General features: G+C 43.1%; 1 protein-coding gene across 1 annotated transcript in view; it reads left to right on the forward strand.

Annotated features, from left to right (window-relative positions):
• Positions 1-21,132, forward strand: part of ARHGAP31 (Rho GTPase activating protein 31) — a 119,730-nt gene that overhangs the window by 78,872 nt on the left and 19,726 nt on the right. The window contains exons 4-8 of the mRNA XM_020891750.2: positions 1,192-1,274; positions 2,438-2,545; positions 3,427-3,569; positions 7,278-7,476; positions 14,103-14,227. Coding sequence (XP_020747409.2) covers positions 1,192-1,274; positions 2,438-2,545; positions 3,427-3,569; positions 7,278-7,476; positions 14,103-14,227 — 658 coding nt within the window. The remainder of the gene's footprint in view (positions 1-1,191; positions 1,275-2,437; positions 2,546-3,426; positions 3,570-7,277; positions 7,477-14,102; positions 14,228-21,132) is intronic.

Below are 21,132 nucleotides of genomic sequence, written 5' to 3' on the forward strand. Positions count from 1 at the left end.
GAATTGAGACAGATCATATTTATGCTGGCTCCGTTTTGAGGCTTGCAAACCCAGCAGAAGACTGAGACAACTGTGACCCTCTGAGCCCCAAGTTTCTCCCCACTTCTGAGTAGGAAATGAAGTAGTTTTCCCACATAGAGATTTTTGATTGCCTTTGAAAATGGTTAGCTTCTGTGAATGCTTTACTTCAATTAAATAAAAAAGTCAAACAAAAACAGGTTGGTGGCCAAAACTCTGGTGTGATGTCCCACTTAGGAAAATGGAGCCAGTAGTTTGAGTGTCTTAATCTGAGTGGGGTTACACAGTTATTATGCATATGAAAGGACTCGGGAAGCTGTGGCAGAAGATTTGTACATTTTTAGTGTAGTAAACTATAACGTAGTGAAAAAAAAATGTGACTACTGACCTTGAACTTAGGTACTGCTCCCATGTGGTCAGTCTTGAGTACTCAGCCACTGGGAGGGGCCCTTGAGCCTGAGCACAGGCAGGACAGATTCACAGGACAGGGTATAGGGGAATCTGTCGGGGGCACCTGTGTTGTGCAGGAGCCCCAGGCAGGCCTGGAATCACACTGCATGTACTGAAGCCCTTGCCTCTCCTGAGGGCCTGGGCTGAGCTAGGAACCACATACCCACACAGGAAACAACCAGAGAGCAAGTCCGGACAAGGCCACCGGGTCTCAGGGACAAAACTCTTATCCTGCTGAGAAGGCACGTCTTCACGTGGTCCCCACTTCCTGGAATCAGCGAGAGGCTGCCTGGTCACAGGAAAGTCTCAGGCTAGATGGGAGTGGCTGTTTACACCCAAAAAGACGGCTGGTTGAATAAACATGCAGCCACCCTGTCATCTCCACCTCTCTCGGTCTCTGTCTCTGTTTCTCTCTCCCAGTGTGAGGACTCTGTCTGCCACGCAGGACACACCCAAGATTCCATACCATCTTTACCAGACACCTATCTACCATCTGAGGACACAGAGAGACCCTGTGTGCCCACGTTGTTAGAGACGCTTTCCATCATGAACTCTTGGAGATTTTAGTGGTTTATTGTTTCTAGAAAAGCATGCCTCCTGGGAGGATGGTCTCTAGGCATGGCTGAGAGGCTGGAGTGCCAGAAGCCTGAATAAAACCCGCAGGTTCAGGGGAGTGTCCCCCTTCTTGAGTGCTCACTGGATTGCTTCATTTCCTGTCCACAGGAGGCGGTGTCTCATTGCCCAGAAGAAGGCCAACTGGCCCGAATCCAAAATGTTATCCAGGAGCTCCCCCCATCCCATTACAGGTAAGAATTCTTGGTAAAAGAAATTCACAGACTCTCAATGTGATGTAATACCACAGATGCAGGCTGGCATCATAAAAGGGGACAAATTCAGTGGACAGTAGCTTTCTGGAGTAGGTTGAGGTAGGCGAAAAGGTCAGTTGTATCAGAGCGTGTTGGTGCCTGACCAGAGACCCTGATGGGAAGGGACAGCCCATGTCTAAATTACTTTCAGAGTATACCTCAGAGTCCCATAAGAATCATTTCTGATTGCACAGGCCAGTCTCACAGAGATAGTCTAGATTCTTACCCAGGTTCAGAGCTTAACCAAATCAGTGGAAACCAAGGTGGTTTCTAAACAGGGTTTGACTATCACTCTTGAGCATTTGGCTGCCTGCTGTCTCTGTATGCTCATCAGTAGCAGCCCTTATATCCTGTCATCCTCTCGTCTCCTCACAGTTCAGTCCCTAATTGTGCCACCTTTCCCCGTGAAAGTCACTCAGTCATGTTCGACTCTTTGTGACCCTATGGACTATAGCCTGTCAGGCTCCTCTGTCCATGGAATTCTCAGATTGAGAATACTAGAGTGGATTGTCATTCTCTTCTCCAGGGAACCTTCCCTACCCAGGGATCAAACTCCAGTCTCTCAGCATTGCAGGCAGATTCTTTACCATTTGAGCCACCAGGGAATCCCAGTGGTTCTTACATCTACCCAGGTCTTTATAAGAGTGCAGATTTTGATGTAGTATAAGAACATCCCAGAAATAACAGATGTTATTCATCTATCAAACAAGTTCCTTAACCAGTACCAGGGTGCCCATAGCTGGAAGAATTACAATAAAAGCTGAGATGAGGGTCAGTTTCAAGACTGTGTGGAGGCCATGCTGCCCTGGTTAACTGAAGGCACAGGCTCCAAGCACTGTGAGTCCCCGGATCCGTCTCTGGCTGCACTGGCATCCTCAGCTGACTTCTGTCGAGACTGTCTCCTCCCCACCCATGGCCAGTGTTCCCAGGGCCAGGAAAATTACTTCCATCTATCTTGATATCTTCCTGATAACCTTCCAAAATTCATGAAATAGACATATTTAGAGTCTCTTAACTCAACCTTAGAAATTATCTCCAGATGTCAGGTTTCACACAGACTCTGAAGTTTCCTACTTTTTCTTTTTTTCAATGAACCGTTATAGGACCTTGGAATACCTGATTCGACACCTGGCCCACATTGCATCCTTCAGCAGCAAGACCAACATGCATGCCAGGAACCTGGCCCTGGTGTGGGCACCAAACCTCCTCAGGTAACCACTTCCCCTCACCTCACTGCCCCAGTGGGCTCCAAGCAGCCCCCAATTCAAACGAAGCCTGGATTCCTCAAAACTGAGTCCCCTGGTAGACAAACCTTTGGCTAAGTGGTTATTTGTCACACAGGGGAATTAAAGGTGATTTTAACAGCCCTTGCCTGCTAACCTTGGAAACTCTGGAACCCAGAAGTATATTCTGGCTACAATCATGATGTGGCCAGTGTGATGGATCATATGTTATAATTTCCTGGAAAGGTCTTTCTGGGTCTTTGGGGTTCCTTGGCTTTTGTTGGTTTTGGTGGGGTCCTAGATTGATGCTGGGAGGGATTGGGGTCAAGAGGAAAAGGGGATGACGAAGGATGAGATGGCTGGATGGCATTACCAACTCAATGGACATGAGTTTGAGGAGACTCCGGGAGTTGGTGATGGACAGGGAGGCCTGGCATGCTGCGATTCACGGGGTCGCAAAGAGTCAGACACGACTGAGCGACTGAACTGAACTGGACTGAGGTAGATAGAACCTGAATTAGCTGCTTCACATGACTTTGTAAATGATGACCTGCCCTTAGAACAATTCTTTGGAGCTTGAAGGAGATCCTATGAAAAAAGCAAAATCAATTCCTATATACTGAGTAATACGGTGTTTACAGCTTTGCAGTTTATAGTACCTGGTGACTATTTCCAATTTCTCCAGTGTGTTGGGCTTCACAACCTTTGAAGAGTGTCTTCAGTTGATCTTAAATAGTTATATTAATACAAATTAACAAGCTGTATACATTTAGGAATTAGGGCCTGTGCAAAAGGCCTGCTGGCTCCCCGCTTATGCTTCAGTCAGTAGGGCAGATTCATTCACTGAATGTGTCTCTTTTGCCGTTCAGGTCTAAAGAAATTGAAGCCACTGGTTGCAATGGAGATGCAGCCTTCCTCGCAGTCCGGGTCCAGCAGGTGGTGATTGAATTCATACTGAATCATGTGGATCAAATCTTTAACAACGGTACACCCGGGTCACTGGAGAACGATGGTAATGGCTCCTCCTGGCATACACTTCTTCTTTGCCTGAGGCACGGGATCCAAGAATAAGTTAGAGTGGGTTGGGATCTAGCTCTCAGTGTCAGCTATGTGTGTGTGCTGACAACACTGTGTGTCAAATGTCTGAGGATCATGCATGTGTATGTGTATGCCTATGCAACAAAGGTGTGGTGTGTGCAGATATGGCTCTAGTATGCTTCTGATCAGTTGCATACATGGCCTATCCCATGAACGTGGTGTGGTGACTTTGACTGCTGTTCTGTTGTTTTTAGTGAGTTCTTAAACTCTTCCAGTTGTTATCCAGAGGTACTGGCAATATCCCCCCAACTATTAGCTTTTATTTTTACTTCCAGTATGATATTGCAGAAGGCTTAAGTGAGTGAGTTAAGAAGCATCCTGTCCATGCTTGCATATATATTCAGAATGCCTTCTCTTTGCAAGCATTTCTTTTTTAAACTGAAATATAATTGATTTACAATATTGTGAATATTTATATTTACAATATAAATTACATTTATACATACACACACACCTATATTCTTTTTTTGGTTCTTTTCCATTATAGTTTATTATAAGATATTGAATATAATTCTCTGTGCTACACCCTAAATCTTTATTGTCTGTTTTACATATGGTACTGTGTATCTGTGTAATACCATATTCCCAGTTTATCTACCCCCCACTTCCCCTTAGGTAGCCATAAGTTTGTTTTCTATCTCCGTGAGTCTGTTTCTGTTTTATAAATAACTTCATTTGTACTATTTTTTAGATTCCACATGTAAGCTGTATCATATAATACTTGTCTTTCTTGCAAGCATTTCTTGAGCACTTGCTTTGTTCTGCCCTGCGCTGGACACTGGGCATACTGCAATGAGTGTGTGTTTGTGGGTGCATGTATATAGAGACTAGCTAGCATTGAAACCCACTATATGTGAGAAACATATAGCTATTTCAGATTGGATGTAATGAGATGCAAGACATGATGTTCCAGTTCTCGTAATAGCATAATGAACCCCAGGGATGCATTGGTATTGGTTTATGCTGCTTGAACTCATATGAGCCTAATTTGTAAAAATTAAAAATACAGCTGATCAGTAAACCTGATAACTACCATTTGTGTGAGGGTACAATTTCCAGCATTAGCATACATCACATAACTGGGAAGGCTTGTTGAAACACAGTTTACTGGACCTCATACCCAGAATTTCTGATTCAGCTTGTCTGGAGTGCTGCCGAAAATCTGTATTTCTAACAAGTTTCCAGGTGATGCTGCTGCTACTGGCCCGGGTCCATACCTCAAGAACCTGTGTGTGTGAGAACTATAACTGCAAGATATTTGTATGAGTTGATCAAAGCATTCTTTTCTAGTTTGGCTAATAAGCTTGGGAAAATCAATTATAACCATCAAAGTAATCAATTGCAATTAATATCACCATTTTGATTCCTGGTATAATAATTCTTACCCCCACCCTGTTCTCTATGTGGTTTATGATCTTTCTTTTCAAATTCACATACCATAAAATTCACCGCTTTAATCATTTTATAGTATGCATTTCAGTGGTTTTTAGTGTATTCACAGAATTGTTCAACCATCACCACTGTCTAATTCCAGGATGTTTTCATCACTCCAGAAAGAAACCCCACACCCAGTAAAGTAGTCACTCCACGTTTTGTCCTCCCTTCCCACCAGAGTCTGGCAACCAGTCATCTACTTCCTGTTTCTATGGGTTTTGCTTCTTTTGCACACTTCATATAAGTGGAATCATACAATATATGGCTTTTACTGACCTACTTCTTTCACTTAGCACTGTTCTCATAGATCAGCATTTCATTTTTTTAATAGCTGAATGATAGTCTATTGTATGGATATACCATATTTTATGTATCCACTTATAAGTTGATGGACATTTGGGTTGTTTCTGCATTTTGGTTATTGTGATGCTGCTGTGAACAATCATGCACAAGTTTTTGTGTGAACGTATGTTTTTAATTGTCTTGACTATATACCTAGGAATGGCTGACATTTCTTTTATCTTTATTTTAACTTGCACTTTGTGCTAAGTTGCTTCAGTCTTGTCTGACTCTTTGTGACCCCATGGACCGTAGCTTGCTAGGCTCCTCTGTCCATGGGATCCTCCAGGCAAGAATACCCAGGTGGGCAGCCATTTCCTTCTCCAGGGGATCTTCCTGATGCAGGGATTGAACCCACAACTTAAGTCTCCAGTGGATTCTTTATCACTAGCGCCACCTGGGAATGAGAAATAGTATGCTTTCATTCGTTCATCGTTTTGAATCAACCAGTAATTCACTGGTTGTATGCCAGGAACTATGGCGGACCCTCCACATATATCATCTCTTTGTCTTATCACAACAACCATTCTAAAGTTATCAACCTTATTTTATACATGAAGAACCAGAGAACCAGAAAAGCTTAGCAACTTATAGGACTGAATATGGAACCTAAATCTTCCAGCCTGTGATTTTTCCTTACCCAGTGATGCCTCTGGGAGGAAAAAAAAATAGGAAAACAAATAAATAAACCATTGTAGAGAATTAATGACTTTGGGAAATGTTCTTCTTGACAGCAAATTCCACCCATGACTGTTAGTGTTAAGGGTGTTCCTAATTCCAACCTGGAAATGCCATAAAATTCATTTTTTATGACTGTTGCCTTAATCAGCTTTTGTCCCACATATTGAAATTTAGTTTCCTCTGAGCCTTTAACTCTTGACAGCCTCCGATATTATTATTATTATGCCTCCATATTATTCAGTGCATTCCACTTAAATTATGAATTCTTATTGACTTTGGTACCATACTTAACATTTACACAAAATGGAATAAGTCATTTGTTGTCATTGTTCAGTCACTAAGTTGTTCATATCCAACTCTTTGCCACCCCATGTACTGCATGCCAGGCTCCCCTGTCCTTCACTATCTCCCAGAATTTGCTTAAATTCATGTCCATTGAGTCAGTGATACTATTTAACTATCTCATCCTCTGCTGCCCCCTTCTCTTCCTGCCCTCAATCTTTCCCAGCATCAGGGTCTTTTCCAGTGAGTCAGCTCTTCGCATCAGGTTGCCAAAGTATTGGAGCTTCAGCTTCAGCATCAGTCCTTCCAATGAATATTCAGGGATGAATATTCAGGGATGATTTCCTTTAGGATTGGCTGGTTTGATCTCCTTGCAGTCCAAGGGACTCTCAAGAGTCTCCTCTAGCACCACAGTTCGAAACCATTCTTCAGCCCTTAGCCTTATTCATGATCCAGCTCTCACATCTTATATGCCTACAGCTGCAGAGAGAAGGTGGTCGTCTCCTCCCCACCCTAGCTAAGTGAGACCACCTCTGTGGCTGAACACACATTCTCACCTGACCGAAGGACTAGGCAGTACCCAGGGGCAAATACCCTCAGTTGTTACTCTGGCCCATAGCAAGTGTTCAGTATGTTGTGTGAATGAATAGTCCGTCTCTGAAAAGTACAGGAATGCAGGTTACCTTCTGAAGCCTCTGTGTGCCCTCTGGCTGGGCTGGCCAGGATTGCTATCACATTCCTATGTGTAGTCTTTGCCACAGACCCCACCATGCCCAAGAGAAGCCCCTGCTAGGAGGTTAGGAATGGGGGAGCTGTGGCATCTGGCTGGAACTGGTGAACAGGTCCACTCCCAGGAGGTCTATGAGCTCTTATCTTCTCTTTACAGAAAACCGGCCGATCATGAAGAGCCTGACCCTGCCTGCCCTCTCACTGCCCATGAAATTGGTGAGTCTGGAGGAAGCTCAGGCCCGGAGCCTGGCTACTAACCATCCCGCCAGGAAGGAAAGAAGAGAGAATAGCCTGCCTGAGATTGTCCCCCCCATGGGCACCCTCTTCCACACTGTCCTTGAGTTACCAGACAACAAGTAAGTGGCCTCCTTTCAAATTCTGGGAGATGTTTGGGTGGCGGGGGACAGAGGAGGAAGCAGTTAGAGTCTCAGGGCTATAATGGCAGCATGGACTGGAGTTGTGGTCTAGTTTGGGGGGTAAGGAAGCCTTCCAGAAGAGATGGGAGCTGATGCCACAACATCCACCAGCGACTGGTGCATTCCCTCACTGCCCCAAAGTCTTTGAGACCTTGATCTCCCACCAGAGATCCCTAGTACTGTGGTGGGGAGATGGCTCATAGGTGTCAAGAGTCATAACTAAAATCCCTTATTTCCTAGCTTAGACAAAATAGCCTTGATGTTTTCAAAAGGAAGGCTGCTAAATGGAAAAATTTGGCTGCCTCCTCCCACCCTTCACCTTCATGGCACATCATAAAAGGCATGGAGGTGGACAGAGGACAAGTTGACAAAGCACCACTCTGGACTGAAAACTCTGAGGACACGGCACTTGAGGACATGCATCCTGGCTTCTGTTCCTCCTCTTTTTCCTATCAGAGCCCCTTCCCTCCAAAAACAAAACACACATGATTTTCACTCATGTCTTTCCTCACTTCTCCTTTTCATTTCTTCTGTTGTGACCCTGGTCTCCACACATTCCTCAGTTATGGAAGCAGGAGTCCTGAAGTCTGGGGAAACAGTAAGTGGAGGAGCTGAAAGGCAATTTTTCCCTTGAAGAGTATCATCCTTGCTGTTTGCTCAGTGAAAGGAGGTGTAAAAACAGACGCCTCAGACCTCTTGTCAGTGTCCTCCATGTGACGGCACGGCTGTTTCCCTCTGGGGAGGGAGAGTGTGCTGAGTGCCTGGGAAGGGTGACTGGATCTCACCTGGCAGGAAACCCTCCATTTCCTGGAGGGCACAGATGGCACTGCCCCTCCCCCAAATCCTTGGAGGATGAGACTTTCATCCAGGGATCAGGAAGAAGGATACCTCTGAAGGACAATCGAGTATACCTACTCTGTGCTGTCAAGCACACCTGGGGTGCACCATACCTCAAGATATAGGCGATACTGTAAAATCTACCCCAAGGCCAAGTTGTCAACATTAGGCTAGATCTGAGAGAAACTGCAAAGCACTGCAGGTCTATCTCTGATGGTAGAAGCATGTGTTCTATGAGACCCTGTGAAGAAGAGGTCCTCTGTGGAGCCTACAGGTTGCAGGCTTTCATCCCAGGACTTTATGAAATATAATGGCTAGACCAGCCAGAGCCCGGCAAGGCCTCTTTGGTGACCTCTGGTGGCACCAGGTTCCCTGGGCCACATCTGAGTTCAGTTCAGTTCAATCGCTCAGTCGTGTCTGACCCTTTGTGACCCCATGGACTGTAGCACGTCCGGCCTTCCTGTCCATCACCAATACCCAGAATTTACTCAAACTCATGTCCATTGAGTCAGTGATGCCATCCAACCATCTCATCCTCTGTCGTTCCCTTCTCCTCCTACCTTCAATGTTTCCCAGCATCAGGGTCTTTTCCAATGAGTCAGTTCTTCACATCAGTTGGCCAAAGTATTAGAGTTTCAGCTTCAGCATCAGTCCTTCCAATGAAAATTCAGGACTGATTTCCTTCAGGATGGGCTGGTTGGATCTCCATGCTCTCCAAGGGACTCTCGAGAGTCTTCTCCAACACCACAGTTCAAAAGCATCAATTCTTTGGCACTCAGCTTTCTTTATAGGCCAACCCTCACATCCATACATGACTACTGGAAAAACCATAGCTTTGACTAGATGGACTTTTGTTGGCAAAGTAATACCTCTGCTTTTAATGCAGACATTAAATGGATCACAACTGTGGAAAATTCTTCAAGAGATGGGAAAAACAGACCACCTGACCTACCTCCTGGGAAATCTGTACACAGGTCGGGAAGCAACAGCTAGAACCAAACATGAGAAAATAGACTGGTTCCAAATAGGGAAAGGGGTATGTCAAGGCTGTACTTTGTGTGACAAAGTAATAACTCTGCTTTTAATGCTTTTAATATAGACAGCTTTTTAATATGCTGTCTAGGTTGGTCATAACTTTTCTCCCAAAGAGCAAGCATCTTTTAATTTCATGGCTGCAATCACCATCATGCAGTGATTTTGGAGCCCCCAAAAATAAAATCTGTCACTGTTTCCATTGTTTCCCTGTCTATTTGCCATGAAGTGATGGGACCAAATGCCATGATATTAGTTTTCTGATTGTTGAATTTTAAGCCAACTTTTTCACTGTCCTCTTTCACTTTCATCAAGAGGCTCTTTAGTTCTTTGCTTTCTTCCATAAAGGTGGTGTCATCTGCATATCTGAGGTGATTGATATTTCTCCCAGCAATCTTGATTCCACCTTGTGCTTCATCCAGCCCAACGTTTAACATGATGTACTCTGCATATAAGTTAAATAACCAGGGTGAAAATACACAGCCTTGACATACCCCTTTCCTGATTTGGAACCAGTCTGTTGTCCCATGTTTGGTTCTAGCTGTTGCTTCCTGACCTGTGTACAGAGTTCCCAGGAGGCAGGTCAGGTGGTCTGTTTTTCCCATCTCTTGAAGAATTTTCCACAGTTGTGATCCACACAGTCAAAGGCTTTTGCATAGTCAATAAAGCAGAAATAGATGTTTCTGGAACTCTCTTGCATTTTCGATGATCCACTGGATGTTGGCAATTTGATCTCTGATTCCTCTGCCTTTTCTAAAACCAGCTTGAACATCTGGAAGTTCACGGTTCACATCCTGTTGAAGCCTGGCTTAGAGAATTTTGTGTATTACTTTGTTAGTGTGTGAGATGAGTGCAATTGTGTGGTAGTTTGAGCATTCCTTGGCATTGCCTTTCTTTGGGATTGGAATGAAAACTCACCTTTTCCTGTCCTGTGGCCACTGCTGAGTTTTCCAAATTTGCTGGCATATTGAGTGCAGCATTTTCACAGCATCATCTTTTAAGATTTGAAATAGCTCAACTGGAATTCCATCACTTCTACTAGCTTTGTTCAGAGTGATGCTTCCTAAGGCCCACTTGACTTCACATTCCAGGATGTCTGGCTCTAGGTGAGGCATCACACCGTCATGATTATCTGGGTTATGAAGATCTTTTTTGTATAGTTCTGTGTATTCTTGCCATCTCTTCTTAATATCTTCTACTTCTGTTAGGTCCATACCATTTCTGTCCTTTATTGTGCCCATCTTTGCATGAAATGTTTCCTTGGTGTCTCTAATTTTCTTGAAGAGATCTCTAGTCTTTCCCATCCTATTGTTTTCCTCTCTTTCTTTGCACTGATCACTGAGGAAGGCTTTCTTATTTCTCCTTCCTCTTCTTTGGAACTCTGCATTCAAATGGGTATATCTTCCCTTTTCTCCTTTGCCTTTTGATTCTCTTCTTTTCACAGCTATTTGTAAGGCCTCCTGAGACAACCATTTTGCCTTTTTGCATTTCTTTTTCTTGGGGATGGTCTTCATCCCTGCCTTCTGAACAATGTCACGAACCTCTGTCTATAATTCTTCAGGCATTCTGTCTTATTGCCAAATTCACACTTAAATTGAAGGAAGTGGGGAAAACCACTAGACCATTCAGCTATGACCTAAATCAAATCCCTTATGACCTAAATCAAATCCTTACAGCGGAAGTGAGAAATAGATTTAAGGGACTAGATTTGACAGATAGAGTGCCTGATGAACTATGGACAGAGGTTCTTGACATTATACAGGAAACAGGAATCAAGACCATCCCCAAGAGAAAGAAATTCAAAAAAGCAAAATGGCTGTCTGAGGAGGCCTTACAAATAGCTGTGAAAAGAAGAGAAGCAAAAAAGCAAAGGAGAAAAGGAAAGATATACCCATTTGAATGCAGAGTTCCAAGGAACAGGAAGGAGAGATAAGAAAGCCTTCCTCAGTGATCAGTGCAAAGAAATAGAGGAAAACAATAGGATGGGAAAGACTAGAGATCTCTTCAAGAAAATTAGAGACACCAAGGAAACATTTCATGCAAAGATGGGCACAATAAAGGACAGAAATGGTATGGACCTAACAGAAGTAGAAGATATTAAGAAGAGATGGCAAGAATACACAGAAGAACTATATAAAAAAGATCTTCATAACCCAGATAATCATGACGGTGTGATGCCTCACCTAGAGCCAGACATCCTGGAATGTGAAGTCAAGTGGGCCTTAGGAAGCATCACTCTGAACAAAGCTAGTAGAAGTGATGGAATTCCAGTTGAGCTATTTCAAATCCTAAAAGATGATGCTGTGAAAGTGCTGCACTCAATATGCCAGCAAATTTGGAAAACTCAGCAGTGGCCACAGGACAGGAAAAGGTGAGTTTTCATTCCAATCCCAAAGAAAGGCAATGCCAAAGAATGCTCAAACTACCGCACAACTACACTCATCTCACATACTAGTAAAGTAATGCTCAAAATTCTCTAAGCCAGGCTTCAGCAATACATGAACCGAGAACTTCCATATGTTCAAGCTGGTTTTAGAAAAGGCAGAGGAATCAGAGATCAAATTGCCAACATCCAGTGGATCATCGAAAATACAAGAGAGTTCCAGAAAAACATCGATTACTGCTTTATTGACTATACCAAAGCCTTTGACTGTGTGGATTACAATAAACTGTGGAAAATTCTGAAAGAGATGGGAATACCAGACCACCTGACTGCCTCTTGAGGAACCTGTATGCAGGTCAGGAAGCAACATTTAGAACTGGACATTGAACAAGACTGGTTCCAAATAGGAAAAGGAGTATGTCAAGGCTGTATATTGTCACCCTGCTTATTTAACTTTTATGCAGAGTACATCATGAGAAGAGCTGGGTTGGAGGAAGCACAAGCTGGACTCAAGATTGCTGGGAGAAATATCAGTCACCTCAGATATGCAGATGACACCACACTTAAAGCAGAAAGTGAAGGAGAACTAAAGAGCCTCTTGATGAAAGTGAAAGAGGACAGTGAAAAATTTGGCTTAAAGCTCAACATTCAGAAAACAAAGATCATGGCATCTGGTCCCATCACTTCATGGCAAATAGATGAGGAAACAGTGGAAACAGTGGCTGACTTTATTTTGGGGGGCTCCAAAATCACTGCATGATGGTGACTGCAGCCATGAAATTAAAAGACACTTGCTCCTTGGGAGAAAAGTTATGACCAACCTAGACAGCATATTAAAAAGCGGAGACATTACTTTGTCAAGAAAGGTTCATCTAGTGTAGGCTAAGGTTTTTCCAGTGGTCATGTATGGATGTGAAAGTTGGAGTATAAAGAAAGCTGAGCACCGAAGAATTGATGCTTTTGAACTGTGGTGTTGGAGAAGACTCTTGAGAGTCCCCTGGACTGCAAGGAGATCCAACCAGTCCATCCTAAAGGAGATAAGTCCTGGATGTTCATTGGAAGGACTTATGTTGAAGCTGAAACTCCAATACTTTGGTCACCTGATGCAAAGAACTGACTCATCTGAAAAGACCCTGATGCTTGGAATGATTGAGGGCAGGAGGAGAAGGGGATGACAGAGGATGAGATGGTTGGATGGTATCACCGACTCATTGGACATGGGTTTGGGTGGACTCCAGGAGTTGGTGATGGACAGGGAGGCCTGGTGTGCTGTGGTTCATAGGGTTGCAAAGAGTCGGACACGACTGAGCAACTGAACTGAACTGAACTGTCTATCAGATCTTATCCCTCGAATCTATTTCTCACTTCCACTGTATAAGGGATTTGCTTTAGGTCATACCTGAATGGTCTAGTGGTTTTCCCCATTTTCTTCAATTTAAGTCTAGCACTCAACTATCCCTGCTTCATCAAGGAAATGAGAGACAAAGCCAGAGACACAGTGACCACCCTCTGCATTTCTCTGCAGTGACCACTGACCACACCCAGCAGTCTGCATCTCTCCCAGACCAGCTCTCTTTCAAGTTGCTTTCTCATCCACCCCCTGTCCAGCCCACTGAAGGCTTCCCTAACCTTCTCCTCACCTGTGTATGTCCCAGAAGTGTGGCTGCAGTGCAGGGAGCATAAAAGGACTGAGGTATCTGGTCTTTAGTGTTTACTCCTGTAAGAAATAGATATCTTTGAAAATCCAGGAGGAAAGTGCTCATCAGAATTTCTACCAGAATTCCCAGAACTGTGGTTGCTTGTGACCTCTGAGTCTCCCACTGACCCCTGCCTCTGTTTGCCCCCATCCCCTGCTTTTAATGGGCTTCCCTCGTGGCTCAAATAGTAAAGAATCTGCCTTCAATGTGGGAGACCTGGGTTCAGTCCCTGGGTCAGGAAGATCCCCTGGAGGAGGAAATGGCAACCCACTCCAGTATCTGGCCTGGAGAATTCCCTGGAGTGAGGAGCCTGGTGGGCTACAGTCCGTGGGGTCACTAAGAGTCTAATACAATTAAGCCACTTTCTCTTTCCTGCTTTTAATAGCACATCTGAAAAATGTGGTCCTTCACTCTGACTCATGAAAACCCGACTTGGTCATCAAGGGCATCCTTGGACAGGGTGAGAGTCAGGCTTAACTTGGATTTTTTAGAAGAATTTCTTACCATGTCAGAGTCATTCATAACGAAGAACATGTTTGGGATATTCCTTCTATAGTTCAGAGTCCCATTGAAATGGCTAGTTATCCAACTTACCCCCTGTGGCTTGGCTCTTTTAGAAGAAAGCTCTCCAGTAAATCCAAGAAGTGGAAATCAATATTTAACCTGGGACGTTCTGGATCAGACTCCAAATCAAAGCTGAGTAGAAACGGGAGTGTATTTGTGAGAGGACAGAGGCTCTCAGGTAAGAATCAACAACGGTTATGTTTATAAAAGAGATATAGATATATATGTTTCTGTTTCTTAAGTCTTTGGTTTGATTAGGTCAAGCTCACTAATCCTAGAAGAGAAACTTATAAATTAACTGAAGAGCTGGTTTTGGTTTTTATTAAGTTTATTTGTTTATTTTGGCTGCACTGGGTTTCTTTGCCGCACAGGCTTTTCTCTGTCGCAGTGAGCAGGTGCTGCTCTTCCCTGCAGTGCGCTGGCTTTTCATTGCAGCGGCTGCTCTTGTTGCGGAGCTCTAGCTCTAGGTGTGCAGGCTTCAGGAGTCGTGGCACGTGGGCTTTAGAGCACAAGCTCAGTAGTTGTGGCGCACGGGCCTCGGTGCTCTGAGGCATGTGGGCTCTTCCCAGAGCAGGGATGGAACCCATGTCCCCTGCCTTGACAGGTGAATTCCCAACCACTGGACCACCTTGGAAGTCCTTCTTTTTAAAAAATAACTTTGCATTTACAAAAAGTTTTCAAAAATAGTACACAGAGAACCCATATACCCTTCATGCAGCTTCCCCAAAAGCTAATGTATTAAATGACCGTAATACAGTGATCAAAACCATAATGTTACTATCAATGTAATACTATTAAATAATTTACAGATGTTATTTGTATTTGGCCCTTTGTCCTACTAATGTCCAGGCCCCACGGGGCCAGGATCTAGTCGAGGAACCCACATTGCATTTAGATGTCATGCCTCCTTAATCTTCCAACCTAGGCAGCTCCTCCGTCTTTCTGACTTTGACACTTTGGAAGAGTTATTGGCATTTATTTTGTAGAATATACCTCAGTTTGGGATTGTCTGATGTTTTCTCATGGTTAGATTGAGGTTACAAATGCTGTACCTGTCACAGTGTGCCATATCAGAGAGTGCATGAGGTCAGTGTTTTATTGTTGGTGATGTCAACTTTGATCACTCAGTTAAAGTGCTGTCTACAAGGTTTGTTCCTATGAAGTTACTATTTTTTTCCTTTGCAATTAATAAGTGTCTTGTGGGAGATACTTTCAGACCACGCAAATATCCTTTTCCTCATCATACTTTCATCCATGAATTTTAGTATCCTTCAGTGGTTCTTGCCTATAACAGTTATAACTATGGTATTTACCATATGGTAATTTTCCATTTCCATCATTCTTTCTATATTTATTAATGAACTTTACTGTAAGGAAGATCTGACATTTAAATAAGGATGCTGCCCTGTGGGAATTATATCTGAGTAGTAAGTAGAACTGATGCAGGAGGGAACCAAGGGAACCACTATAAAATGGGGAATAAAATCAATCTAGCTGAATATTATATCAGAAAGGGAAGGCCAAAGAAATTTGACACAGTGGCATTTAGTGCTATAGACTGAAAGCATGATTTTTTTTTTTAAATGAGAGCAATAGTTATGAAAACAAGTAGTAAAAGGTAAACATACAAAATACAATGAGAAAACCTTGATTGAATCTTAGTTTGAAAAAATAAAAAGCACTACAGGGCTTCCCGGGTTGTCCAGTGGTTAAGAATCCACCTGCCAATGCAGGGAACATGAGTTCAATCCCTGGTCCAGGAAGATCCCACGTGCTGCAGAGCAACTAAGCCGGTGTGCCACAACTCCTAAAGCCCGCGCTCTGGAGCACATGCTCGGCAACCAGGGAAGCCACACAGTGAGAGGCCTCCACACTGCAATGAAGAGTGGCCCCTGCTTGCCAAAACTAGAGGAAATCCGCAAGCAGCAATGAAGACCCAGTGCAGCCAAAAATAAATTTAAAAAAAAATTTTTAAAGGCTACAAAAGATAATTTTGAGGACAAATAGGCTAGATTTTAGATGATATTAAAAATAGTAAATTTTTATAGCTTGCTGGTGCTTAAGAGACATATGCTAAAGTTAAGTATTTAAAGATGAAGTGTCAAAATACTGAAACTCACTTTTAAATGATTCTGCAAAATGTAAGTATGTACAAAATGTAAGTAGAAATAGATGAAACAAACATGGCAAAATGTGAACCTAGATGGTAGGTTTAGAGGTCTTCAACGGTTCTGAATGTTTGAAATTCTTAACAATAAAGATTTTGGGGGAAAAAACTAATATCTGTGGAGGAAATTTAGAGAATATCTTTAAGAACCTTCCTCAACACTGGTTATAATTGTACGCCAAGGATCATAAAGCATAGATGTTAGAAGTCATCATGTTGTCCTATTGGAGTAATGAGGGATTTCACCAGGTATAGTGGCTATAGTGGTTTAGGCTGTATGTGTGTGCTCAGTTCTGTCCGACTCCTTGTGACCCCATGGACTGTAGCCCGCCAGGCTCGTCTGTCCATGGAATTTTCCAGGCAAGAATACTGGAGCAAATTGCCATTTCCTACTTCAGGGGGTCTTCCCGAACCAGGGATTGAACCCACATCTGTGTCTCCTGCATTGGCAGGTAGATTCTTTACCACTGCACTACCTGGGAAGCTTGGTTTCAACTGCAAGAAGGGGAAATCCAACTCTATTGGCTTATGCAAGGAGGTAACTTATTGGGACACCCAGATGTAGGGAAAGCTTCAGGGACCATTTAGTCTAATGACTGTGTTTCCATTTCTCCATGTTTTCCTCAGCTATGCCCTCCTATGAGGGTCAGCTTTATCCTCACACTGGCTCCCTTTGCAGCAATAAAGTGGGTATAGTATTAATAGTTCTAGGTTTTACCTTTGACTATCATTATGACCAGAAGGAGAAAGAACATCATTTCTGGTAGCTTGCTTCTTGGTGCAGGGACCCTTCTTTCCCAGAACCTCCGCATTAAGTGTCTGTCACCCTCGCCACCCCCCACCCCACAATAGTAGCCTTCACTTAGTCACATGGGTCGATCCTTATGGCCAGGATCCTTATGGCTTACCAGCTTAGGACTGGATTCCTGAACCAATCATTGGCATGAGGAATGGCATTACACCCATTGGGTGAGGAATGAGGTACACCCAAGCTGGACAGGGCTCTGTGAGAAGGGGAAGGGAAATGGATTCTGGATAGGCATCTGTAATATCCATTTTATGGGGGAAAATGTCTTTTACAAAATGGCAAGATAGCCAGGTGAAGAGGACAGGTCGCCATAGGTATGGAAGGCCTGATACAAGTTAGAAGTTAGGATTCTCAAAGGAGAATTTAAGGGGTGTACCTGGCAAGAAACTCCTGATCTAATAATAGATTTGCTGAAGCACATCATCAAGAACTTCAGTTACAGAATTAGTGCCACAATGTAAGAGGTTCACCAAGTACCAAAAAGTTAAAAGAACAAAACAATTGAGTAAAAATAGAATAAATGATTTGTTTTGATCTTGACTTAGGAAGAGTTCCACCCCCATGTGGTTTTCAAAAGGAAGAAGCTCCAGGTGCTGGATCAAACAGTGGTAAATTCATAGAATGTACAGGATGTCCCTGGCTGGCTTCTCAGCTCGGCTGCACCTCAGAATCACCCACAGGATGTGGTTCACACCCACGGCAGCTCTGTATCAGGAGGACTGTGATAAAGTCAGAGTATTGGTAACTTTTTACAAGCTCCCCAGAAGATTCTGATATGCAGCCAGAGTTGAAAACCACTGCTACCTCATGAACAAGCTAGCCAGAAATAGTTCGTCAAACTGGCTGGCTTTTGATGGGGTGCAGAGGTGAAATTAAAGAACCATCAGTGTCAATATAAGTAGCTCTCTGTGACCTTGACTATTGCCTGAGTGGCCATGTTTCACCAGAAGAGTGTTGTTGAAACCCTAAAAATTAAAAACTGGGTAGGGGGTGGATAGGGGTGGTCATAACCCTGTAATAATCTGATTATTTGTTGAAATATACTTGTGAAAAAGGAAATCAGTGGATTAACATATTTAAATAATTTTTTAAATCTTTTTTTTAAGTTTCATAATTAAGAACATTTTAAAAGTTCATTCACCATGTTTATAGTACTGGAGTTTTTTGTGTGTGGGGGGGGTGCAGGTGAAGGGATGTTTAACCATGTTTAGAAAATGGAACAGAAATGGGAGATACTAAAGAGAACTACTGCATAGGAACCTGGAATGTTAGGTCCATGAACCAAGGTAAATTAGAAGTGGTCAAACAGGAGATGGCAAGAGTGAACTAAAATGGACTGGAATGGGTGAATTTAATTCAGATGATCATTGTATCTACTACTGTGGGCAAGAATCCCTTAGAAGAAATGGAGTAGCCCTCATAGTCAACAGAAGAGCCCAAAATGCAGTACCTGGGTGCAATCTCAAAAACGACAGAATGATCTCTGTTTGTTTCCAAGGCAAACCATTCAATATCACAGTAATCCAAGTCTATGCTCCAACCAGTAATGCTGAAGAAGCTGAAGTTGAACAGTTCTATGAAGACCTACAAGACCTTCTAGAACTAACACCCAAAAAAGATGTCCTTTTCATCAGAGGGGCCTGGAATGCAAAAGTAGGAAGTCAAGAGATACCTGGAGTAACAGGCAACTTTGGCCTTGGAGTACAAAATGAAGCAGGGAAAAGGCTAACAGAGTTTTGCCAAGAGAACACACTGGTCATAGCAAACACCCTATTCCAACAACACAAGAGAAGACTCTACACATGGGCATCACCAGATGGTCAATACCAAAATCAGATTGATGATATTCTTTGCACCCAAAGATGGAGAAGTTCTATACAGTCAGTGAAAAGACCAGGAGCTGATTGTGGCTCAGATCATGAACTCCTTACTGTAAAATTCAGACTTAAATTGAAGAAAGTAGGGAAAACCACTACACCATTCAGGTATGACCTACATACAGCAAATCCCTTATGTTTATACAGTGGAAGTGACAAATAGATTCAAGGGATTAGATCTGATAGAGTGCCTGAAGAATTATGGACAGAGGTTCATGACATTATACAGGAGGCAGGGATCAAGACCATCCCCAAGGAAAAGAAATGCAAAAAGGCAAAATGGTTGTCTGATGAGGCCTTATAAATAGCTGAGAAAAGAAGAGAAGCTAAAGGCAAAGGAGAAAAGGAAAGATACACTCATCTGAATCAGAGTTCCAAAGGATAGCATGGAGAGATAAGAAAGCCTTCCTCAGTGATCAGTGCAAAGAAGTAGAGGAAAACAATAGAATGAAAAAGACTAGAGATCTCTTCAAGAAAAATTAGAGATTCCAAGGGAAATTTTCATGCAAAGATGGGCACAATAAAGGACAGAAATGGTATGGGCCTAACAGAAGTAGAAGATATTAAGAAGAGATGGCAAGAATACACAGAAGAACTATATAAAAAAGATCTTCATAACCCAGATAATCATGACGGTGTGATGCCTCACCTAGAGCCAGACATCCTGGAATGTGAAGTCAAGTAGGCCTTAGGAAGCATCACTCTGAACAAAGCTAGTAGAAGTGATGGAATTCCAGTTGAGCTATTTCAAATCCTAAAAGATGATGCTGTGAAAGTGCTGCACTCAATATGCCAGCAAATTTGGAAAACTCAGCAGTGGCCACAGGACAGGAAAAGGTGAGTTTTCATTCTAATTCCAAAGAAGGGCAATGCCAAAGAACGTTCAAACTACCACACAATTGCACTCATCTCACAAACTAGCAAAGTAATACATAAAATTCTCCAAGCCAGGCTTTAACAGTATGTGAACGGTGAACTTCAAGATGTACAAGCTGGATTTAGAAAAGGCAGAGGAACCAGAAATCAAACTGCCCACATGCTTTGGATCATAGAAAAAGCAAGAGAGTTCCATGTACTTCTGCTTTATTGACTATGCCAAAGCCTTTGACTATATGGATCACAACACACTGTGGAAAATTCTTAAAGAGATGGGAATACCAGACCACCTGTCCTGCCTCCTGAGAAATCTGTATGCAGGTCAAGAAGCAACAGTAAGAACTGGACATGGAACAACAGACTGGTTCCAAATTGGGAAAGGAGTATGTCAAGGCTGTATATTGTCACCCTACTTATTTAACTTATATGCAGAGTACATTATGCGAAATGCCAGGCTGAATGAAGCACAGGCTGAAATCAAGATTGCCGGGAGAAATAGCAATAACCTCAGATATCCAGATGACACCACCCTATGGCAGAAACTGAGGAGGAACTAGAGAGTCTCTTGATGAAAGTGAAAGAGGAGAGTGAAAAAGCTGGCTTAAAACTCAACATTCAAAAAACGAAGATCATGGCATCTGGTCCCATCACTTCATGGCAAATAGATGGGGAAACAATGGAAACAGTGACAGACTTTATTTTCTTGGGCTCCAAAATCACTGCAGACGGTAACTGCAGCCATGAAATTAAAAGACAGTTGCTCCTTGGAAGAAAAGCTATGACCAACCTAGACAGCATATTTAAAAGCAGAGACATTACTTTGCCAACAAAGGTCTGTCTAGTCAAAGCTATGGTTTTTCCAGTAGTCATGTATGGATGTGAGAGCCGGACTATAAAGAAAGCTGAGCGCTGAAGAATTGATGCTTTTGAACTGTGGTGTTAAAGATGACTCTTTGAGAGTCCCTTGGAGTGCAAGGATATCCAACCAGTCCATCCTAAAGGAAATCAGTCCTGAATATTCATTGGAATGACTGATGCTGAAGCTGAAACTCCAATACTTTGGCTACCTAATGTGAAGAACTGACTCACTGGAAAAGACCCTGATGCTGGGAAAGATTCAAGTCAGGAGGAGAAGGGGATGACAGAGGATGAGATGGTTGGATGGCATCACCAACTCGATGGACATGAGTTTAAGCAAGCTCTGGGAGTTCGTGATGGACAGGGAAGCCTTCCATGGTGCAGTCCATGGGGTCAAGAAGAGTTGGACACAACTGAGCAACTGAACTGACTGAAAAGGTAAGAAAAACTTTGGTACTGACTGAATGGAGACACATAAAGTCTGGAGTCTCCCAGAC

The sequence above is a fragment of the Odocoileus virginianus genome, chromosome 4 (genome assembly GCF_023699985.2).
Source record: "Odocoileus virginianus isolate 20LAN1187 ecotype Illinois chromosome 4, Ovbor_1.2, whole genome shotgun sequence".
Classification (NCBI taxonomy): domain Eukaryota; kingdom Metazoa; phylum Chordata; class Mammalia; order Artiodactyla; family Cervidae; genus Odocoileus; species Odocoileus virginianus.